Source organism: Conger conger, chromosome 14 (genome assembly GCF_963514075.1).
Source record: "Conger conger chromosome 14, fConCon1.1, whole genome shotgun sequence".
Taxonomy (NCBI): Eukaryota; Metazoa; Chordata; class Actinopteri; order Anguilliformes; family Congridae; genus Conger; species Conger conger.
Genome location: NC_083773.1, coordinates 45,473,807 through 45,497,826, shown reverse-complemented (window position 1 = coordinate 45,497,826; position 24,020 = coordinate 45,473,807). Strand labels below are relative to the sequence as shown.

At 47.1% G+C, this 24,020-nt stretch overlaps 2 protein-coding genes and 1 long non-coding RNA gene across 10 annotated transcripts in view; 1 reads left to right on the top strand and 2 right to left on the bottom strand.

Moving 5' to 3' along the window:
• Position 1: 1 nt before the first annotated feature.
• Positions 2-16,409, bottom strand: tespa1 (thymocyte expressed, positive selection associated 1). Of its 6 annotated transcripts, XM_061220207.1 has the most exons (12): positions 16,240-16,409; positions 15,512-15,676; positions 15,138-15,180; positions 13,312-13,352; positions 10,826-10,882; positions 9,937-9,976; positions 9,429-9,485; positions 8,812-8,904; positions 6,564-6,772; positions 4,028-5,448; positions 2,937-3,027; positions 2-964 (listed from the first exon to the last, which is right to left on the bottom strand). In XM_061220207.1, the coding sequence occupies exons 2-12, from the start codon at positions 15,657-15,659 to the stop codon at positions 885-887; spliced, it is 2,280 nt and encodes a 759-aa protein (XP_061076191.1). In that variant the 5' UTR covers positions 15,660-15,676; positions 16,240-16,409; the 3' UTR covers positions 2-884. The 6 variants fall into 6 exon arrangements, with proteins under 6 accessions (XP_061076191.1, XP_061076193.1, XP_061076194.1 ...); XM_061220209.1 differs by lacking the exon at positions 16,240-16,409 and having other exon boundaries at positions 15,486-15,616; XM_061220210.1 differs by lacking the exons at positions 15,512-15,676; positions 16,240-16,409 and having other exon boundaries at positions 13,316-13,352; positions 15,138-15,176.
• Positions 16,410-18,851: 2,442 nt separating this feature from the next.
• LOC133110253 (uncharacterized) lies at positions 18,852-21,124 on the bottom strand. The gene is made up of 3 exons (XR_009704835.1): positions 21,002-21,124; positions 19,553-19,660; positions 18,852-19,248 (listed from the first exon to the last, which is right to left on the bottom strand). It is a non-coding gene; the product is annotated as an uncharacterized LOC133110253 (long non-coding RNA).
• A 136-nt stretch (positions 21,125-21,260) lies between these two features.
• Positions 21,261-24,020, top strand: part of sp1 (sp1 transcription factor) — a 13,747-nt gene continuing 10,987 nt past the window's right edge. For 2 of the 3 annotated variants that reach the window (XM_061220214.1, XM_061220213.1), the window contains exons 1-3: positions 21,385-21,771; positions 22,078-22,157; positions 23,005-24,020. The exon at positions 23,005-24,020 is cut by the window's right edge and continues 167 nt beyond it. In XM_061220214.1, coding sequence (XP_061076198.1) covers positions 21,711-21,771; positions 22,078-22,157; positions 23,005-24,020 — 1,157 coding nt within the window. In that variant the 5' untranslated portion in view covers positions 21,385-21,710. Of the gene's footprint in view, positions 21,349-21,384; positions 21,772-22,077; positions 22,158-23,004 lie in introns of those variants that run through there. The other variant, XM_061220215.1, reaches the window with a different exon arrangement.

The following is a 24,020-nucleotide window of genomic DNA, read 5'->3' as shown; positions in this document are numbered from 1 at the left end:
GTAGAAGACATTGTTTTTTAATAAATTACATAGCAATTACACATCAATTATAATTCTCATAAATAAAAGAAAGACAGGACCATACATACTAAAAGACATTCAGTCATAAGCAGTCAGACACCCTCTGCACTGTCAAAAAACAGAGATTTAATATCTACTACGTACAGTGGAACTCTCATCTTCTGTCTTTCCCTCAGAGTGAGAATAGCAGTGGTCTCCAACCCTGGTACTGGAGAGCTGTAGGGTTGTTACTCTATTAATCAATTTAAGCAGTTGATTACACACTTAACTCACCTCAGCTGGTCACCTGGGTCTCAACTGGGTGCTGATTTTAAGATAAAAGCAAAAACCAGCTGGCCCAGTAGCTCTCCGGGACCAGGGTTGGAGACCACTGGTCTACAGTGACATACATACACATCAGTCAAATCAATACAGGAAAATGAAGATTCGATGTGATGCCATTGCATTACAGTTACTTTGCTGACACTTCTATCCAAAAGCGACTTAGAGTTGATTAGACTAAGCAGGGGACAATCCCCCCTGGAGCAATGTGGGGTTAAGGGCCTTGGTCAAGGGCCCAACAGCTGCACCATTTTGGCTACACCGGGGCTTGAAGCACTAATCTTCCATGACCCAGTCATGTACTTACATGTCATATATTGTTTTCTGTGGATGGCTGACATTTTATTGGCGATATTTAAGCCATAGCTGAGGGTTTGTAAAACTCGGGGCTGGCCATGTTCTGTGGTGAGGAACTCAGTAGACCTTTCCATCTGTGCACCATGTGAGGAACACCAGGCAGACGCAGATAAGGGGTTCATCCTTCAGTAGCTTCTAGATTTCTCCATCCTGGAAGTGGTTGATGAGCTGCAGGAGTCTGGTGTTCAGGGTGAGGAAGGGTTGTAGTCTTCATCAGCATATCCGCTGCTGTCTGACTGCACACTGTCCTCTCTCAAGATAACATCTGAAAACACACAGGGCACAGAAGACTCGGGTGAAACGATTGTTTGAAATGCTTCAAAATTCCTGAATATTACTGGCATTTTACAAGAGACATCTTACCCTGAGAACAGTATTTTTTTGCATATTGTTTCACTGTGTTTTTGCTTGTACCAGTTAAACTTCAGGGATATCAATCTGTCCTTTTAGGAAGCACAAGTGATTGTGAATCAATTTCACCTGCTTTGGTGCAAATGAAAGTGACAACAGGTGCAATGGACATGCAAAAGCAGGACAACCCCCAAAAAGGTCATGGTTTTGCATATAGTGGCCACAGACAATTGCTCTCTCCTTATCCTTCCTGACTGATTCTTCTTTAGTTTTGTGTTCTGCTAGTGTCCTTGTCACTACTGGTAGCATGAGGCGGTACCTGCAGCCCAATCAGGTTGCACAGGTAGTCCAGCTCCTCCAGGATGGCACATCCATACATGCGGTCACAAGAAGGTTTGCTGTGTCTCCCAGCACCGTCTCAAGAGCATGGAGGAGATACCAGGAGACCGGCCGTTACACAAGGAGAGCTGGACAGGGCCGTAGAAGGGCATCAACCCAGCAGCAGGACCGGTATCTGCTTCTTTGTGTGAGAAGGAACAGGAGGAGCACTGCCAGAGCCCTACAAAATGACCTCCAGCAGGCTACTGGTGTGCATGTTTCTGACCAAACTGTCAGAAACAGACTCCATGAGGGTGGCATGGGAGCCTGACGTTCTCTAGTGGGACCTGTGCTCACAGCCCAGCACCATGCAGCTTGATTGGCAGACACCAGACACCAGAATTGGCAGGTCCGCCTGTTCTCTTCACAGATGAGAGCAGGTTCACACTGAACACATGTGACAGGCGTGAAAGAGTCTGGAGACGCCATGGTGAACATTATGCTGCCTGTAGCATCATCCAGCATGACCGGTTTGGTGGCGGGTCAGTGTTGGTCTGAGGAGGCATATCCTTAGAGGTTCGCACAGACCTCCATGTCATAGCCAATGGTACCCAGACTGCTGTTAGGTACCGGGATGAAATCCTCAGACCGATTGTCAGACCTTACGCTGGTGCAGTGGACCCTGGGTTCCTCCTGGAGCAGGACAATGCCCGACCTTATGTGGCCAGAGTGTGTAGGCAGTTCCTGGATGAGGAAGGCATTGATGCCATTGACTGGCCCTCACGTTCCCCTGACCTAAATCCAGTTGAGCACCTATGGGACGTTACAGTTGTGTTCAGGAAAATAGCAGTACAACATCAGTAACCTGATGAACCACTGTTATTAGTAGTAGTGATATTTCTGCTTGGTAAATACTTGTAGATGTAGTAGTGTAATAGCAAAACAACAGACCCAACTGTCATGACATGCACGCTGCTTGTTCTGAGTAATTGACTCGTAGCAGTGTGGAGTTTAATTCGAGAATTCATTCATTCTGTGAAAAAACAGGTGTCATTAATTGTCCTTTATTAAGGAAGAAGGGAAGCAAATGTATAACACATTGTTATAAAATATATTTCCTTCTGAATTGCTAAAATGGGCCGTTCCATCATTTGATTAACTGACCACTGTTACGTCATTTTGTTCTCAACAAATGATACAATGTACATCAGTAAAGATTTTCATCAATGAAATCATTCATCAAGATCTGATATGTACCTCAAGTGTTCCCTTAATTTTTTTGAGTTGTGTATTTTCCCAGAATTTATACAATTACAGAATTTCAAAAATGTATTTTAAATCAGGTCAAATATACATTTATTTAATTTAAATGTATTTTTTCCAAGTGAAGATTATTTCATGTGATGATCTACAATTTGATTACGGTATACAAAATTGCACTTAATGGCTGATTTGAGTGGAACCTGAATAAATGAACGGGTGGTCTACTCTCTTAACTTCTGCACAGTAACAGGAGTGCCGGGTGATTTTCTCCATGTATCCCTGCTCTTGAGGTTGGAGTGACGTACCTCTGTGTCTTTTGACGGCAGACAGTGGAGCTGGAGCCATTACAGTCTGGCCATCTGTCAGTCCGGCGTCGTCTTCTCCTGCACTGTGAACCTGGCAGAGAAGAGCAGGAACAGCATTTAACCATTAGCAACGTGCTAACGAGAGCAAGTTCACAAGGCTCACAGATCCACATTAGCAACATGCTAATGATAGCAGGTTTACAAGGCTCACAGATCCACATTAGCAACATGCTAACGATAGCAGGTTCACAAGGCTCACAGATCCACATTAGCAACATGCTAACGATAGCAGGTTCACAAGGCTCACAGATCCACATTAGCAACATGCTAACGATAGCAGGTTCACAAGGCTCATAGATCCACATTAGCAACATGCTAACGATTGCAGGTTCACAAGGCTCACAGATCCACATTAGCAACATGCTAACGATAGCATGTTCACAAGGCTCACAGGTCCACATTAGCAAATGCTAACGATAGCAGGTTCACAAGGCTCACTTATCCACTATACACAAGGTTGGATGCCTTGAGAATCTGGGGTGATGGTAAATACAGCATTAACCTGCACATGAAAGTGTGTTCATTAATGCTACACTGAAGACAGTGATATGGACCAGGAGTCACTCATTGAGTTTGTGGTTATGCTGTTTTCTGTGTGTACTGGCATGTCAGGCTGTGTATTATAGAGGACATCCCTATATGCCCTCTAATTTAACTGGGTTCCACTTATTTGAGTCGGGGTTGATGACAGAACAGGACACAAGGCATTTAGGGGTGTACTTAAAAAGTTGCATGGGTAAAACCTGAGAAATCAGCAGACCCTGACAATTCAATCTGCATTCATGAAAAAAGACAAAATTCTGAATACTGGTGAATATTGTTAATAATCTACAGGAATTTTACTGGTGTTTAACCCTTGCTGATGTAACTATCACAAATGGTAATTGAAAGCAATTCTAGCAGCGTGTTTCTAGAATACTGAATTAGAATGTCGAAAAATATTCCAGAAAACCTGCCCTTCAAGGGTTAAAAGAGACTTATTTTTTTCTAATGTATTACTTGGCCCAGGTGTGGTAAGGATGCATACATACCTCCTCCAGCTCAAAGGAGTTAGCCTGCTGGTCGCTGGGACTGTGCACCTGCCCCAGGGATGGTGGTCTCATGGGGCTCAGGTAATTCTGGCTGCCCCCGGAGTCTGGGGCAGGGGCGATGCGATTCGGCAAGGTGGAAGCGTAACCGTGAGCAACATCCCCTTCCCACCCAGTCACAGTGATGCGGCATGGGGGGGGCTCTGCAGCGGGGTGGGGGGGGGGCACGGGTGGGGGGGCCGACGGTTTCATTCCAGTTGAATCGGCCTGGTCCCAAGCAGGTTTATTTTCTTCATGGCTGGTTTCCACGCTGGTTTTTGGGGTGACCTGCTCTGCCCCTGCCCCTGCCCCTCCCCGGCAGGCCTGTCTGGGCCCCCCCCCAGGGGAGCGTGCCTGTGGGAGGCCCCTGTAGGGTGCCAGGCTCACGCTCTCCCTGATCACAGGGCAGATGGTGTCCTGGCTGATCTTGGGAACGGGAGCGAAGCTGGCGCAGGGGTCCAGGCACGAGGTGAGAGGTTCTGCTGGGTCAGACCCAGGCCCGGGTGTGGAACTGGGTCGGCACCGACGCACCACCAAGTCACGCCGTGTCCTGCCCAGTTCTGAAACTCCAGCTCTTTCACTGTCCATCTGCCTGACCCCGGCCCTGTCCACACCCCCATCTCCCTCCTGGTCTCCGGCCCTCTCCACACCCCCATCTCCCTGCTGGTCTCCTGCCCTCTCCACACCCCCATCTCCCTGCTGGTCTCCAGCCCTCTCCACACCCCCATCTCCCTGCTGGTCTCTGGCCCTCTCCACACCCCCATCTCCCTCCTGGTCTCCAGCCCTCTCCACACCCCCATCTCCCTCCTGGCCTCCATCCATCGCATCTCCAGCCCTCTCCTGGGCCTGCTCCTCCGTGACCGCTGAGCTCCGGATCACCATGCCAACCACATCGGGCAGGCTGTTGCGCTTGAGCAAGGAGGAGGGGCCCGGGCGGGAGAGGGAGGGGCCTGAGATGGAGGGGGAGGGGCCTGAGATGGAGGGGGAGGGGCCTGAGGTGCGGTCAAGGCGGGGGAGGGAGGGGCCCGGGCGGGAGAGGGAGGGGCCTGAGATGGAGGGGGAGGGGCCTGAGGTGCGGTCAGAGCGGGAGAGGGAGGGGCCTGAGATGGAGGGGGAGGGGCCTGAGGTGCGGTCAGAGCGGGAGAGGGAGGGGCCAGTGTAGAGGCACATCTTGGAGACGGTGTCCTTGAAGCGCTCGACGGGGGACCGTGGCTCGCTGCGCACGCTGCTGAAGAAGCGCGGGCCCACGCGCATCTCTGCAGGCGACAGGGCGGAGCCGGGCTCGGGCGGGGCCAGCTTCTGCAGCGGGGTGCGCGACACGTGCGAGTACAGCGAGTAGAAGGCGTTCGCCATCGCCGTCAGCACCTCCACCTGCCGGAAACGACCTGCGCAACAGGGACAGCCAGTCAGCCGCTGGGCAACAGGGACAGCCAGTCAGCTGCTGGGCAACAGGGACACAGCCAATCATCAGCTGGGCAACAGGGACAGCCAATCAGCAGCTGCGCAACAGGGACAGCCAGTCAGCAGCTGAGCAACAGGGACACAGCCAATCATCAGCTGGGCAACAGGGACAGCCAATCAGCAGCTGGGCAACAGGGACAGCCAATCAGCAGCTGAGCAACAGGGACACAGCCAATCATCAGCTGGGCAACAGGGACAGCCAGTCAGCAGCTGGGCAACAGGGACAGCCAATCAGCAGCTGGGCAACAGGGACACAGCCAATCATCAGCTGGGCAACAGGGACAGCCAGTCAGCAGCTGGGCAACAGGGACAGCCAGTCAGCAGCTGGGCAACAGGGACAGCCAATCAGCAGCTGGGCAACAGGGACACAGCCAATCATCAGCTGGGCAACAGGACAGCCAATCAGCGGCTGGGCAACAGGGACACAGCTAATCAGACTTGGTTGGTTAGTAGAAACCCGTTTGGGGAAAGACTGAGTATCTCTGCACTACATGAATGATGAAGACAAAACATTTTTTTATGTCATATAAGAGTGTGACTTGCATTTTATCAGTGAAAAACAAAATCTCTCTGTAAAGGACATTTTGATGATTTTTATGTTGTCATCCTCCTCTTATCTTTAGCCACTCAAGCTCTGGAGCAGGAAGTTGCAGTTTGTGAGATCTGTGCAATCTGATTAGTCTGCCAAGTTTTATCCAGTGTTATGTTAGAGGTCTGTTTTTGCATTGAATTGTCTCATGCAACGAGTGCCCTACCTACACATGATCATGATTCATTAGAACCCATAACCAGCCATTTGTTTATTCGCTCAGCATATCGCTGGACACGAGACTTATCTCATGTCAGCGTGACACCTTGGTCAGGCTCATACTGTAAGATTGACATGGGCTCCGGGTACTGTACGGTTATGAGCCTGGCAGATGAGTCCCGAGTGGACAGTTCTGTAAGGTTATGAGCCTGAGCGTAAGCGTGTAGTTCTCTAAAGGCAATGAGCCGAACGGGTGGGTGCATCTGGCCTAGCGGTGCTCCGGGGTCTCACTGGCGAGGGACAGCCCCGGGTCCTCGTCCCGTAGACGCCGCAGCTGGGACTCCAGGAACAGGCGGAAGTTGATGCCGCGCAGCTTGGAGGGGAAGCTGAAGAAGCGAGCGGGAATGCGGGCAGGAACGTGCGGCTGGTCACACCCGAAACCCAGCTGGAACAGGATCTCCTCTGCGTCCTCTGCACAGAGCTGCAGCACCTCCGACACACTGAGGGAGGGAGGGAGAGAGGGAGGTGTACAGTACAGTGATGTTGCTCTCACAGTTTTCTGGGGTCCCCAACCCTGGTCTTGGAGAGCCACAGGGTATGCTGGAGTCCCCAACCCTTCTGCACAGAAATTGGCTGACTATCTGGACTTCAAGGAGCATGCCACAGCAACATCACAGAGCCACAGAATGCTCCCGTACAACATCAGGAGGATTTGACCATTTGTCCACCCTAGCTCTGCACCCAAGTTTTACATTTTTTACATTTACATATTTGTCATTTGGCAGACGCTTTTAATCCAAAGCGACTTACAAGTGCATAGGTTCTACCATAAGTCAAAGCATCACATCCATTTTTTTTGGGGGGGGGGGTTAGACAAGGATAGGGATATCAGAAAGGAGGGGCAGGGGAAATCAGGAGGGAGGATTAAGGTAGAGTTTGAAGTTTGAAGAGTTTTGAGTGTGCGTCGAAATAGGGGGAGGGATTCTGCTGTTCTGACAGTGGTAGGCAAGTCATTCCACCACTGAGGAACCAGAACGGAAAACAGGCGTGAATGTGCAGCTCGACCGCCAGGTGCACGTAGAGAAGGAACCATAAGGTGACCAGAGCTGGCAGACCAGAGTGGTCTAGCTGGTCTAGCTGGGGAGTAGGGAGTGATCAAGGATTGTATGTAAGGTGGGGCAGTCCCCTTAGCAGCCTGAAATGCCAACACTAGGGCCTTGAAACGGATGTGTGCGGCAATGGGAAGCCAGTGGAGGCCAATGAGAAGCGGAGTGACATGAGCCCACCTGGGCTGACTGGTGATCAGGCGGGCTGCAGCAGTCTGGACCAGCTGGAGGGGCTTGATGGCACATGCTGGGAGACCGGCTAGGAGGGAGTTGCAGTAATCCAGGCGGGAAATGACGAGCGCCTGGACTAGGAGCTGGGTGGCTTTCTCAGTCAGGAGATGACGGATACGGCGTATATTATACAGAAAGAACCTGCAGGTTCTGGCAGTGGAGGATACTTGTGGAGCCAGGGTGAGGCAGTTATCAAGAGTCACCCCACGATTCTTTGCCGTACGGGAGGAGGAAACTACAAAGTCCTCAACAGTCAATGAGAGGTCGATTGACGGAGAGGACTTAGCAGGGATGTAGAGAAGCTCATTTTTGGCAAGGTTGAGCTTCAGGTGGTGGGAAGTCATCCACGCAGAGATATCAGCCAAGCAGGCAGAGATCCGTGTGGTGACTTGGGTGTTGGGGGGAAGGAAATGAAGAGTTGGGTGTCATCAGCGTAAGAATGATAAGAAAAGCCATGGGAAGAGATAACAGAACTAAGAGACATGGTGTATAGCGAGAAGAGGAGAGGCCCAAGAACTGAGCCCTGCGGGACTCCAGTTCGTAGGGGGTGAGGGTCGGAGACTGAGCCCCTCCAAGTCACCTGGTAGGAGCGACCAGAGAGGTAGGAGGAAAACCAAGCGAGTGCAGACCCTGTGACACCCATCCCAGACAGCGATGAGAGCAGAATCTCATGGTTGACTGTATCGAAGGCGGCCGACAGGTCGAGGAAGTTTTGCACCCTAGCTCTCCACCCTAGTTCTGCACCCTAGCTGTCCACCCTAGTTCTGCACCCTAGCTCCCCACCCTAGCTCTCCACCCTAGTTCTGCACCCTAGTTCTGCACCCTAGCTCCCCACCCTAGCTCTCCACCCTAGTTCTGCACCCTAGTTCTGCACCCTAGCTCCCCACCCTAACACCATGCAGTCCCCCATCCCCATGAGAACTGCTCAGACACTGCCCGTTTTCCGTTGCGGTCTGAAGATGCATCTCTAACACTACTCCACAGTAGATTACCCTAAATCTACTATTGCTCATGTATTGCTTATAACCTTGTCATGTTATACTGATATCTTTGTCTAGCACACCATCTTGATGTTGTAGTTCTGTACCATAATTCTTGTAACTGTCTGACACCTTTCTGGGGAGGTGCGTGTCAGGCTACACTATAGCCTCCGCATAGACTCGACACATACTTAAATCAGGCTTAACCCAGGGAAACTGCACCTGGAGGCAGTCTTGCTGGTTTCAGATGAAAGTCCACTGGACGCCATGCTGTGACCCAGGCTGACAAACGGAATGCTGAGTTTCTGCTGGAGGCTGCAGACAGACAGACAGACAGGCACACAGAGACATGGCCACCCTGTTAAGATTAGGCCTGCAGAATAAATGCTAAGAACACACTAGCAGAAGGATTGGCGTGACAATGAACAACAAGACAAGGCTCTCCCTGCAAACTGTGTTCTGCTTACTGCTTTATAACCCAAACCCAAACCCCTCCATCTTCTATCACTCGGTCTGCCCAATGTCTGCAGGAACTTTACAAACCTTGTTTGATCAAGGTCTCAGGTTAATACACTGAGGGCTTAGATCAGGCATTAATGGAAACAATATGTGTATGAAGATTCACTTGTGGTGTTGAGTCAGTTGTGGCATGACCTTGGTAGGTTAAGTTACATATTATTGAGTAATTTGTCCTCTGCATTTGTGACCCATCCTAGTTACTTAGGAGCAGTGGGCAGCCATAGTGCAGCGCCCAGGGACAAACTCCAGTTCTGAGGCCAGTGGCTCAAAGGTAATGGCAGGTGTGTACCAAACCTGTGTAGGTGAGTAAGTAGACTTACCTGGTGTACAGGGTGCTTTGACGGACTCTGGGCGGAGGCAGCAGTCGAGGGCTGGTTCTACAGCAGAATTCACACAAAGGACAGGTCAGTGAAAGCAGAAAAAGTACCTTATCTTTGTAAACCAGCACAAACACTTTCATCATAATAGAGCACCAAGTAACCTTCATCTTGATCACATCTCAACTAGAAATGCTATTTTCACATTATTTAGAAGCCACACAGAATGTAAACACATTGTATAACCAAGTGACTCTTGTTTGTAAGATCATCCCTTGGAAATATAACCTTTGAACAGACAGTGACAGTCTGATTCCTCTATGGAAAATGGGGTTGATGTCTACAAATACAGCTTGTTCATGTAACTTGTATACCATTCTACAATTCAATGAAAACGTTGATGATGTTCAGATGCTCTATATTGTTGGAATGATAATTATTGCTCTGTGGATTACCCTCATATTGCTGGGTGAAAATCCCTGGTCTGAAGTGTGAAGAACATATCTCTTACCCCATGTGTGGTCCATGATCTCCAATATGTAATACAGTGGCTGGAAGGTATGAGAATGACAGTTACATGAGAGCAGCACTGTAAAATACTAACCCTGTACAGTGAAGGCTGGAAAATTACCATAAATTATCACAGAGGGACGTATCCGCTACACATCCACCAAATATCTAAACAAAGTAATGCAAATAACAATACTAACACATGTTTCAAGTCTGTATTTAAGACAATGTAAGGATTTTATGGGTGTGGTCTGGACTGCCTCACCACCCGACCCCCCCCCCCCCGACCCCAACTTCTCCCAAAACAAAACAATACAAATAACAAGTAAACAGGTAAACAAGTAAACAAGTATTTACTGTATTAGAGGAGGGGACTGGGAGAGGGATAAATTAGAGGTAGAGGGCTTCAGAAAAACAGCAGGATGCAGATTTCACACACAACAGCTTCAACACTGAACCCAGACCACCTCCATCAGCTTCAACACTGAACCCAGATCACCTCCATCAGCTTCAACACTGAACCCAGATCACCTCCATCAGCTTCAACACTGAACCCAGACCAACACCATCAGCTTCAACACTGAACCCAGATCACCTCCGTCAGCTTCAACACTGAACCCAGATCACCTCCATCAGCTTCAACACTGAACCCAGATCACCTCCGTCAGCTTCAACACTGAACCCAGATCACCTCCGTCAGCTTCAACACTGAACCCAGATCACCTCCATCAGCTTCAACACTGAACCCAGATCACCTCCATCAGCTTCAAAACTGAACCCAGATCACCTCCATCAGCTTCAACACTGAACCCAGATCACCTCCATCAGCTTCAACACTGAACCCAGATCAACACTATCACACAGAATCAGTCCACATCAGTTTCACTCACCTTCTGCTCCAAGACTCAGGTCATCTTCAAAACTGCTTATGGCTTTCACCAAAGACTCTGGAACAGGAAACATACCACTCTCAGAAATAAGAGTGCAACTGAGGTATATTTTTCTTCTTTAATGTGGAAGACATTGCCTGTAACAGTGACTTGCAATCAAACATCATGGGTTCAAGGGGGGGTTGCTGCTGCTGGAGTCAAGTTGACTCCTCACCCTTCAAAAACGACAAAAGATTTGAATACTTAATAATATTGTGTGCAACCACTGTCCATCCTTTTTAAAAGTAAATCTGAAACCCCTGGAGGACTGCTGTGTCTGCTGGGCTTTGCGTTTCAATTAAGTCATTGTTTGACCACAGAGTCTGCCACCTTGGTTCCAATGGCTAAACTGGATACCTAATCTTCAGCGAGTGATTTAAGGAACAGCTGTTTGGAGTTTGCATACTGAAGCTAGGCAAACAGATAAGTCCCATATTAAATGCACAGTACAGCATTCGGCTCCTGATCTGACATTTGTTTAACAGTGGTTTGCTGTTTCTCATTTCCTGCCTGTTGGCCACACCTTTTCGTGCTGATAAATGTGGCGTTTTGTCCATTCATGGGCCACTTGCTGAGAGAGATAAGGTTCTCCACCTCCCCCTCCTCCGCAGTGAGGCATGTGATGTCACCGCCGTGGTCATGCCTCAGGCACGATCGCTCACACAGGAGATAGTGAGGCCAGCGTTCGCAGCCATACCAGTTACATTACTGCCATTCAGCAGTACATTCGACATACAGTTCTCATGAAGAGCGACTTTTACCACACAGTTAAACATGAAAACATTCAGCTATTTTTTAAGTAACTCCATGCCTTCGAAAGTATCCATCTGCAGTGGCTGTTCTGTCTGGTGTTAACAGCCATGGGTTCCTCTAAACATGGGTTCCTCTAAACATGCAAGGTCCCACACATCACCGCAACAGAGCTACACAAAAGAGTAGCAGACACAGGTCTAACTGTTCACAGGACAACAATACAACCTACAATACAACCTCAAGACCTACATTGCAGAGTTGCCAGAAAGAATGACCTCAACACAAAATTAAGCATTTAAAGTATGCAAAAGAAAACATTGAGAAGCCTGAAACCTTTTGGAACAATGTGCTTTGGACTGACAAAACCAAAATTGGAACTTTTTGGCCACCAAAGAAGTTAGGTTAGGAGAACGGGTGAAGCCTTTGTGGGGCAGCTGGGGGAACAGGAAATACTGCACGAGTGGAAGGAAGAATGGATTCCACCAAATATCGAGAAATTCTAGAGGCTAATGTTCAAAGGTCAGTCCAGACATTGAAGTTGAAGAGAGGTTTGCTATTCCAGCAAGACAATGATCCAAAGCATATCTCGAAATTAACTATGAAGTACCTCTAGGAAAAAAGGTGAAGACTATTTCTGAGCTGGAGGTGTTCTGCCTGGAAGAATGGGGGAAAATTGAAAAGTGAGAATTGAAAGAAAGCTACAGGAAGTGTTTACAGGCTGTTATAGTTGCCCCAGGTTGCCACAAAGTACTAACAGACAGGGTTCCCAAACATCTGCATAGGGGCTTTTACCTTTTTTTATTATTTTGAAACTAAAATGTTTTAATAAAAAGTAATCTTGCTTTAAAATGTGAAAATGTGTCATGTTTAACATTGTACTGTTTAGAGGTCAGGTTTGCTTCTGTTCACTTAGATTTGACCAGGGGTGCCCAAAATCTTTGACCACCACTGTATGTTCCTTACTGACTTGGCCTATTTGCCATGCATACTGGAAATAATGTTCATGGCTGTACAACTGATCCTTTGTGAATTATAGCTTATCTGACCTGTTCTGTAGTTTGTTCTAATGAACTTGATGCAGACGTTTGTACGTCGGTTTGGATAAGCCTCTGCTAAATAAAATGCAATGGCATGTAATGTTTCTGTTTTAATCAAATATATTCTTAATACATGTGCAATTACTTTGCATTACGGCCCATTAAATGGAAAACAGGAAACAGGTCTGAATGGGCCCTGTATAATCTGTGATAATGATCACTCACAGTCACTGCTGTGGATGTTACTGGCACCCACTCATCCTTGACTGCTCTCTGTCCTCCTGTCCCTGAGATACGCTGTGATGTCACACCTCCACAGACACTGCCCCAAGCAGCTGGGCCAATCACAGCCTTCTGTGACTGAAGCATCTCGCTTCAGGCACACCCAGACACTTCCACAGCCATTGGGCAAATTAGCCATTGGTGCTATGGGAGCAGGGTCCAGAACCAATAAGAACAGGAGAACCAACTAATGGTAAATGGAAAATGTTACGGAAAAATAAGGGTAAATTTAAACTCTAATTTTATACAAGTCCAGAGGGGATTAAGTGTACTCCATCAATGAAAAAAAGCATTCTACCGGTGTTATTTAAGTACTGAACACTTCTTGTGAAACAAATCTAAACTGACATTTCAGCAGCAAATCGCAAGGCTTACCTACAGTCACATGACCAGGGTCTTCTGAGCCCTGTCCTGGCCTGGGGAGAGGGTGGGGGTGGGGGTCACAGCATCAGAGGAGAAATGGAAGTAACAGCACTTCACACATCTGGCACAAACTCAGCCCTGCCTTGCCCAAGAGCAGGCCAGCTGCAGCCTCACACTATGCGGCAAAGCAGTGTCATTACAACAGCTACTGCTTGAGCTGCAGCCTCACACTATGTGGCAAAGCAGTTTCATTACAACAGCTACTGCTTGAGCTGCAGCCCCAACAGAGGCTCTGAGTAATCCCCAAACACTAGGGGAGTCTTGAGTAGGCTACATGTTCCCAGAATGCATGGCTGCCCAGTTTCCTGGATGTTCCTTTAACGTTATATGAGTGTTACGCAGTGCTGCAGGAACATGCTGAGAGGGTGTGTGATGGTTCCAGTGTGACCCGTGGTTGGTCATTCAAGGCTGTCATTTCAGAATATTCTTCAATTTTATTGGACATTCTCCATGTTTTTTTCATGACTAAACGATAACTATCAGGGAATGTTGGCAGTTGGTTTGCATGCCTGGAATGTCTGGTTAAGTGTGCTGAGGGTTAAGTGAGCTGAGGGTTAAGTGTGCTGAGGGTTTAGTGTGCTGAGGGTTTAGTGTGCTGAGGGTTAAGTGTGCTGAGGGTTAAGTGTGCTGAGGGTTTAGTGTGCTGAGGGTTAAGTGTGCTGAGGGTTAAGTGTGCTGAGGGTTTAGTGTGCTGAGGGTTAAGTGTGCTGAGGGTTTAGTGTGCTGAGGGTTAAGTGTGCTGAGGGTTTAGTGTGCTGAGGGTTTAGTGTGCTGAGGGTTTAGTCAATAAAATGGCACCCATTGTCATCTTACTTCCTGTACATGGACTGAACACAAAATAAATGAATCATGAGTTGAAATCACTACCAAAATGTATTTCACTTAAGATACGCTGTAGCCTACACAATCCTAGCTTAATATGTTATTGGTATGCTGGTATTAAAATCTTTACAAATATATAATACATGCATATTAAAATAGGTGTCGTTTTTGTTTTTCAATTGACTGTTTAATAGGTTGTATGTTGTATGACGGATACGTTTTCAAAAGGTTGTAATTTAGGGGAATTTCTTATGATTTAAAAAATGACGTCTTTTAAATTAAAAAATTAAATGTGTCCGTAAATGTAGACATACAGTTTAAAGCAATTCTATTGCAGACTGGACGTTGGCCGTAAGGTTAATGAGTAGCTGATCAGCACGAACCTGATTATAATAGACGGAATTGACGCAGAGAAGACAGTGAACGGGTAGGGTGCAAACGATTCTGTTTTCTACACCGTCAGGGGAATACTAGTACTCAAAAATTATGACAGAAAAACAACACACTACGGGACAAAGATAAAGGTTATTCCGTTAAATAACCCACAAATGTGGTTCCCTGTTGTTTTTATTTCTAGCCCTCTGCTTGAGACGTAACTTAAAATAGAAAGTGGAAATCTATAACCACACTCAGAGACATTTTTTTTACTGGTAGGCTACAATGTAGATTTCCTGCTGCTAACTATTTGTAACGGGTTATAAATAGAATCGTGTGAAGTTTGACAACGCGTAACTAGAAGTACTGGAAACAAAGTTTCGTGGCTTTGAAAGCAAATGTCAAGTGAATATGCCTAATTATAATTGGCTTGTATCGCTTTTGCTCAACACACCCCCATCACGATTCTGTGATTCCAAACGCACTAGCATTTGAATTCTATAAACCAATTTCCGGTGTTTGGTTTTTATCTGAGTAGCTGTAGAGGGTAACCCGTGTTTCTCGGATGCGCCTGTGCTCACCCACAGCCTTGGAGCCAGCTCTCGATCTTTCCTGCGCAGCATCCTGTGGAAACACACATACTTACAAACATACTGTGAAGGAGCTTTGCGTCTCTCAGATGAGCGTTCGTTGGTGTAATTTGCCACTCTATTTTCTCTTTCTGACAGTTCTGGTGCCAGGGTTGCCTACGTTTGTAGGCGGCACATTTAGAAGATATAAATATAAACTGCAGCTAACAAGCGATTGTTTTTGAGTTTGGCTCTTTCCGACTGCTTTTTTGATCGACAGAGCAACTTCAATTGTTTCTTGGTTATAGATATTTCGGTTATTTTAGCAAAACAAAGCAGGGTTTGTTCTCTCAATGTTACCGAGAACAACTCTGGCCCATCCTGACCTTCCAGGAAGACGTCGTCGTCGGGCAGGGTGTCTGAAAGTGTAGTGGGAACACCGGACTCCTGGGGGTCCGAGTCCTCCAGCGTGAGCCGGTGCCGGCTGCTGCGCACCCAGGCCTGCCGCCGGTCCGTGCGGGACTGCCTCTCCATCGGGGCCTCGGGGCAGCCTGACAGATACGCAGGACTTAAGTTCGCCACTTAATGCAACATCTGGTCTTATCATAAGCGCACCACCAATTAACACACTGTAGAATAGCTGCGACTATTATTTACAAGACAAACTAAAATGTATTTCAGCCGCGAAGCTACCCTGAATGTTTCAGTGAATGAGGCACTCGTGTCAACGAAATAAAACAAGTGACACAAAATTTAATTGTTCGTTGCCAAGCATCAGATTGTAAGGAAAACTCAACAATCAGACATTGTATTATTATGTAGGCTTTCAGAAAATATTCAGGCTATGAGAGGATATTACACCATTCAGGCACGAGCCATCAGGGTTAAGTGAGCGGGCCATTTAGAAAAAAAACTTTTGTTTTATGACTGATCCTGCTGCCGTTGAACTGAAAACAAGAGAATCTCGCAAACCCACTCGCTATAGCTTGTTACTTAAACTGGAAATATCAGGTAACATATTGGTTGCAAACTTAATTATCTCAATTATTCTGTGTAAGGACAAAGGTGTTTACCGGACTAAAAGGGTATAATTGGCTGCAGTTCGGTAGCCTACCTTTGACCGCGTTCGTTCAGGTAGGTCTCAGCTTGCTGCCCGTCTCCTTCATCGTCCGAGATTAACCGCGGCCCAACCGGGCTGACATGTACACTGGCTGACTTCCTTCTCTCCAAACGAAACCTTCAGCTGCGCGCATCCATTTAGACCCCAGCCGCCCCGCCACCCAAACTGCCAAGAATGCGCGCTTGTGACAAATGACGCGATAACTGTCTTAACCAAAGCGAGGAAGAAGAAGAAGGAAGTGTGCGTGACATTAAACGCGGCGACATCACATGGCGCCCAATCCTGCAGATAATACATATGTTTGTCATTCAACTGTAGCCTACCTATTTAACTTTAAAACTGTTGAATGTCCAGCTTGCACAGTGACCGAAATAACGCTGCACTTTGAATGATGCGATGCGCTTTGAAGTTCGCGGCAGAATAGCCTTTTGCTTTGTCGCTCTCAACCTGATGTAATAAGCTATCCACTGTAGGAATTCCATGGTAATATTGTGAATTATTTATATCATTATAATTGTTTTAGTGTCCACGGCTTATAGGTACAATAGGTAAGATTTTTGTGTTAAAATATTGTTGACCATTGTAAATCCCTTCCCATCATTGAAAAAGGCTCACTGACATGTTGACTCACCCTCTGCCTGTGTTTATAGTCCTTAAATTCGGGCTTCAAAGTGTACATTTGTAGGGCCGTCAAATGTATCAAAACATTGTACAGCTGTGCAGTCTAAAAATGGTTCTAACTGCCACAGCCAATGGCATTCTGGGGGCTTATTCTGATTGTTCGTGTCGCTGCTACAAATTGCACTCCAGACAAGCAATCACTGAAACTCTGTGTACTATTGCTTATTATCCAAGCGAAGATTACAAAATAAATAAATAAATAAATAATTGCACTTACAATGACTGTATTTTTTGTTTAGAACAGTACTTCATGTGTACTAGTTATGGATGTGATTCTTTAGCCTATGCACTTGTAAATCGCTTTGGATTAAAAGCGTCTGCCAAATGACTAAAATGTAAATGTAAATATCTAGTTATAAAACAATACCAGTTTGTTATCGGTAGCAACAAGCAAATTAGCTATAGTTAGCTTGAAGAATTTACAAATATCCACTTAAAGTATAGGCAATACGAACGTAGTAGCGATTGCACAAGCGTTGTGCTTAAGGTGGATATTTGTACATTCGGGAAGTTGACTAGTCATCGCTAAATTGCTTGTTATAGCGAACTGGTATTGTTTTCTAACCAGATAAGCAATAGCATACAGAGTTTCAGTGATCGCTTGTCTGGAGTGCAATTTGGGCAGCTACACGTTCCTTTTGTCTCTTTACGTGTTCAATCATCCGTAAACCTTTATTTATCTCAAACTGTAGGTTGCAGTTGCATCGTTTGTGGTAGACTATCATATCTTAGTTATATAACCAGCTAGTTACGCAGCCAAATAGCTTGCTCACAATTTCTATGTTCTGCGAACATTTTCTAACTAGAACACTACGAAAAGACGGCAATCAGTGTTGCCTTTGTCAATGTCAGCTTTCCAAAACAGTGCACGATAACACTGAACTGTATAATAATGATTTATATTACGCGTTATATTCATAGAATGTGGGAAGCATAAACAGTGTTGTGGTTCGAGCGTATTTGTTGCTGCAATTCTTCTCTTCACCGTTAGGAGTCCGAAATTATGTTTAAAAATAATTTTATAGGTAGCCTAAGGATTTTGCCGAGGTTCAAAAATTTGATTTCTCTCGTATCAGCAAGACAGTGAAGGTGGTTTATGATTCATATTTTCTCTGACCTCTCCAAAATCCGAATTGGCATAATGATAAAAGACTGTTAGTGTGAGATAATCGATGCTAATGACATTAGATTATATCAATATCACAAATCAAAAGCGCGCACAAAGAACAGTGTTGGCACACTGTATGCGACGTTTCGAAAATGTATGCACTGTTGATGACTGATACAAAATGTAAGCCTGCTAATCCCGTTAGCATTGACGGCAGCTCATTACGTCTGACCTGTGAAAGGTTACTCGGAATTCGTAATTACGGCGAAATGCTACTGTAATTGACTTGACCGAAGGCCTGGTCCACTCACGCTGGCGTTTCAGGACCGGGGTGAATCAGTGCAGAGCGCGTTCCCCGTACTTTCACACTTAAAACAGATATCTAATGTGAACCACACAGAGAGCTGGGAACTTTGGGATGCTAAATTAGGTACAGAAGAGATATAGAAAAGACATCTCTGAGATTAGAGAAAATTAGATGGGAACTGATTAGAGAAATTAGGGTAGGCAGACGATTTGGGAATAATTATCTGCACTTGTCAGAATGTCAACGTGGTAATTATGTTGATTTCGCCCGGCACGTACGAGAGGAAAGACGGATCGATTGGTGTACGTTTAAAAACGTATATGACATGACGTCAATCGTCATCGCGTTTACCCCTAAATGTACATAGTGTTCATACTTATTACGGCCACAAGATGGCAGCCGAAACAAGTGCACACAATTAATACCTTGATGTCGATTCATGACCCAATGGACTGATACAGCAGGAATTTATTCATTCATGACTTTATTGGTCAACATTTTACCCGGACTATTTTAAAATGAATGTGAAACTCCGTAGCCTACTGGAGTTACTCGAATTTATCACAAGTTTAACACATTCTCTAACTCATGAGTTATTTACACTTAGGCTAAATGTATTCATTAGGCAGTTACTTTGACCAACTAACGCCAGCATGGCAAATAACAACACCTGCAAGTAATCACATTAACCACAAGAACCAGAACAGACGGGACTGTAACTCTAACACTAAACCAGTCAGTAAAACAATACTTATTTGAGGTGGTGTTACAGTTCTTAGTGGTGTTCTTAATAATCAGTATTATTACGAAACAGCTCTGTTTTCCGAGGAAGTGATGTAGTTTTCAACCTACTCCGCCATGTTGGTCAATCTGCATGGGGATACATACAGTTCAACTAACCATAGTCCTAAAACAGAAAACAAATAATAATTATCATAAATACAAAAATAATAAAAAATAAAAATATTAAATAATTTAAAATAAACCAATAACAACATTATTGTGTTAATAAATGTTACAATATCTGTGGATTATGGATTTATATGGGAAAATCTGTCCTTGGTTAACATGTGTTATGGTTAATTTCATAAACCAATGCTAAGGTTTGAAAAATAACTGTATAACATAAACATTTGTTCTGCCCTTGCTTAACAAATTAACAAAAGCGTTTAGAAAAAATAGACTTGTTAATCAGTCACAGAAACACACACCTTAGAGCACGGTCCTGGGTACTGACAGAACTTGTGTTTGACGGACGGTGGACAGACAGACATGGGGACAGTTTCCAGCTGTCTGCAGTCAGGTCAGTGGAGCTAAATCTGGGGTACAGATGTGAGCGGTAAGGGGCAAGCTTGCAGTTTCTGGCGAAACAACTCCACCCTCGCTCACAGTTCAGTGTTTACATGTGAGCGACTGGCATGTGCTACAGTAACTCCCCCCGACACACTCACCAGACTAGTCACACCCATCCCCCACCCCTATTTGCTCTCAATGGCTATTCTCCGGCCCTCCCCCCATACACTTACCCTGGGTTTCACCGGCCTGCTAGACGGCAGGGAGGGGCCACAGCAGTTTGTGTCTCCCTCCCTGAGACTACCCGCCCCCCGCTCCTTCCCCCTCTACCTCCGCGCTCGTCCCGGTATTTCATTTAAACTCCCTCTCGCCAACGACCGCCAGCTCTTCGCTTGGACACGAATAAACCATCGTTGCTATAGAGACCACGCAGAGAAACGCGAAATGACCAGAAGTCTGACACCAGAAACAAATGCATTCAATCTGTCACGCAGGAAATATATGTGTTGTAAAATCAAATCTGCACAATGAGTGACAAGATTTATTAGCTTTGTACGTTTGGCAAATGCGACCCTTTTAGCTCCGGCCATTACGTTTGTACTTTAAAGAAGCCTATCTGTATGAAAGGTTAACATACTAACTGATATCTTCGTCTAACATTGGTAGATGGCCTTCACTTAAAAGGCTTTATTTTCCAAATGGAGTGTGACGACATTGAACGGATCAGCTAAATCTGCAAATGCCGTTTCATTATTGAAACAGCACTGTCAGTATATTAGGCTTTGAACAGCTCAAAAGTGCTGCTCTGTGCGCGGAAATCCATGTGCACTGTCGCTATAAACACAGCTATTAGTTGTTAAGAGAAATTAACATGACATGTGAGCAGCAGTAGTATCCGTATGCTACCAAATAATTATAGCACCATATATGATGGAAACAGGGGCAGCTGGACTGATGAAGCGTATTTCGTCAAGTGGAGACCTGTCTTAACCCGAGGTGGTGTCATCGGAGTTAAATGTTTCAGGACAGTGGTTCCATTTTTTACATACGCCGTACAAATTAACTGCTGCTGTTACTAGGCAATAACCATCATCCTGTATCTTGATGGTGTGATGCAAAGAACAGTAGCCGACATGTTCGCCAATATTATTTAGCTTTCTATACCTAGTAAATCAATTTCCTCAAAACAATTTCACTTTGACTAAGTCAACTTCCCATAGGGCGTGAATCGCGTCGTTGCTGTAACTGTTGTTATGTTAAACAATATTTAATCCAAGACAGATTCATTAATGGCGTTTTTTCCGCCAAAGAAACATACATTCTCCCTCCGGCCGACGTCATCAGTCAGACCCAGTGGGACAACCTACCTCTAGCTGACCCCACCCTATTAACCAGCTCAATGTACATTTCCATTGGATATCTCCACAGCCTCTGCTGGAATATACATTGCCGACTGGGCCTCAGTTTGCGTCGCTCACGCTAAACATTCCATACCCCTCCTGCGTAAACGCGGCGGAGAACCCAACTAATGTAAGCCCCTCCCCTGAAAGCCTTTGATTGGCTCCAGACGAGACGACTGCGCCTCGATTGGCAGCTGGGTTTGCCTTCGCGTCTCCTCAGTTGTGGCACCTCTCAAGTTTGGTTGCGTCGTTTCTAAGTTGATGTCAGCCCAAAAGAAGGCTGAGAAACTCCTCCCGTCTCAAAATTATGAGTGGTAAGTGAACTCTTTTTAAGTTGTAGAGTACTTTGGGAAAAGTAGCTTTATAAACTTAACAGTAAAAATAGAACAAAATTCGAACGATCCTAGATCATACGGATACATTACCAGCGACGCTTGTATTCAGCTATAAAAACAAGAAGGATTTTGTTTCTCATTTAAGCGCTGAATTGGTTTGCTATCAGTGATAGCCAGCTAACTTTGCCAGCTTGCTGGGACGGTGTCGCGCTGGCTAGCAAAGTTCGCTAGCTGTAACAGCTAGGCTAATGCGCTACTATCCGTGTAACAAGCCAAAGTTTAATGATAACAATGGCATTTAACCCGACATCGCTTGCTAGCTAGTTGGCCATTTGGTTTCAATGATCCAACTTGTAAGACATCGCTGTGGAGAAGCGTTTACAAGTAGCCAACTGCAACAGGGTGACTTTTGTATTAGCTTGCTAGGTTGCTACCTTCGACGTGTTCGCTAGATTGCAGTCTCGCTAACTGATTAGCAAATGCACTTTCTTTCGGTAGCTTGTTTTTAGTTAACCGACACTAGCTGGTATTTTTTGAATATATTCATTTGGATAGTTAACGCAGTAGGCTTCTCAACTTGTGTCAAGTTTTGCGTAACGATTGCTAGTATGCGCGTCGGTACTCGGGTGTATTCGCCTAATGAAATAATGGTTAAAATGTAGCCCGCTAACTGTAACTTGCCAACAACACTCGCTACATTTTTAACAGAACAACAGCAAGATGAAATGGCCGCGTTGGTGGAGGGCGGTGGGGGATTTCTTCAAAAGAGAAACTCTAATGCCGGACAGGTAAGGTTTTTCTTCTTGTCAACTATGTTTAGCAAACGTTAGCGATACATATGCTTCTTTTTAATTTATATATTTCTTGCATAGTAATCGGAGCGATAATTTAAATTGCTACGGGAAACGGGCGAAGCGGCCGGTTCTGTGGTCTCCCATGGATTGAGTTTGTTGTTGATTTTCGCTTGAGCACATGTTGGGGTGGGGAAAGATAGATACTACGGAGGTAAATGAGGCTACGCGGGGTGTTCCTGACACAAGCCCCGCACTTTGAGAGCGGTCCGCACGGCCCACTTTGGCTGTCCTTTGAGGGGGTGGCTACCAGCGACTGCGAGAGTTTATAGGGCGAAAACAGAGGTGGGAGGGAGAGGGGTGGGGTGGGGGAGGGGAGGGGAAGCGTGGCCAGCCTTTGGCGGAGAAACGATCACGACTGAATCCCACCCATTTGGTAGTTTGCCGCTCTCTCCCTCCGGAGTTCAAAAGCAGTGCGGCGCCTTCGAGGGCGGTGTATACCGCTTCATGCCTGCACCGCTGTGTTTTCGCCACACCATTGGGGCGTATACTGTAAACGTGTCACAGGCCTACTGCTGGCGTTTTTAAACTTTTCTATTTTCGGTATTTTCGGTTTCCTGCCGAAGAGGGAACATTTAATTCGTCTCGTTTCCGTATCTGGATGCTATGCAAATTTTATTGCGATGTACCCGACAGCTTGAGTTAAACAGGGGGCCGTACTGCCCATATGGAGTCGCCAGGGATGGTTAAATTAATGCGAGAAAGACGTTTTGAGGAGAGGAGTGTTGGAAGGTGTGACGGAATTTCTTGGTGTTCTGTCATTGATTAATGTGATGTCTATCAGGACTCACAGCAGCCGTCGCCTCTGGCTCTCCTGGCCGCGACGTGCAGCCGGATCGACACGCCCGGGGAAGGCGAGGGCGTCTCGGAGCCGCAGCAGAACCAGCAGATGGATCTCGGCCAGGCGCAGCTGACGCACACGCCGAACGGCTGGCAGCTCATTCCCGTCAGCGTGCAGTCGCCCGTGGCGTCGGGAACCATAACCACAGAGGCGGGGAAGACCCGTGCGGGGCCGGGGCAGCCGTCACAGGGGCAGCAGCAGTACGTGGTGGCCCCCAGCGCGGGGCTGCAGGGGCAGCAGCTCCTCACCACGCTGTCCGGGGTTATGCCGAACATCCAGTACCAGGTCATCCCGCAGTTCCAGACGGTGGACGGGCAGCAGCTGCAGTTCGCCTCCGCCCAGCAGGACCCCCAGGCGGGGGGGCAGTTCCAGCTGGTGTCCTCCCCCGGGGGCGGGCAGCAGCTCATCGCCACGGGCCGGAGCGCGGGGCCGGGGGCCGGGGGCAACATCCTGGCCGTCCCCGGGCTCCTCCAGCAGGCCATCCCGCTGCAGAACCTGGGCCTGGGGAACGGGCTGCTCCAGAACCAGACGCAGTTCTTAGCCAACATGCCGGTGTCGCTGAACGGGAACATCGCTCTCCTGCCGGTCAGTGCGGCGGACGGGGGCGTCTCCACCTCCCAGCAGCTGATCCAGCCGGTGTCCTGCGCCAGCGGCACGGGATACTACAGCTGCCCCGCCTCCACCACCTCCGCCCCCACGTCCTACGGAGGGGGCCTGGTCACGCAGAGCGGGGGCTTCCAGGGCTCAGTGGCCGGGGGGGGCATCCAGCAGGACGGGGGCCAGCAGCAGGTGCTGCTCCAGTCCCAGCCTCTGCTCCAGGGGGGGCAGTCCCTCCAGGGGGGGCAGGTGTTCGCCACGCAGGCCCTGCCCCAGGAGGCCCTGCAGAACCTGCAGATCCAGACCATCCCGAGCGGGGGACCCATTCTGGTGCGCACGGTGGGCCCCGGGGGGCAGGTGAG

Excerpts from the sequence above, each read along its gene's own strand:
- tespa1 (XM_061220207.1), bottom strand. The coding sequence starts at position 15,659 with ATGGAGAGGCAGTCCCGCACGGACCGGCGGCAGGCCTGGGTGCGCAGC. Across the intron at positions 9,977-10,825 it reads CCTGAGTCTTGGAGCAGAAG|CCACTGTATTACATATTGGA; the intron begins GTGAGTGAAACT and ends CATACCTTCCAG. Across the intron at positions 965-2,936 it reads TGCCGTCAAAAGACACAGAG|ATGTTATCTTGAGAGAGGAC; the intron begins GTACGTCACTCC and ends GTGTGTTTTCAG.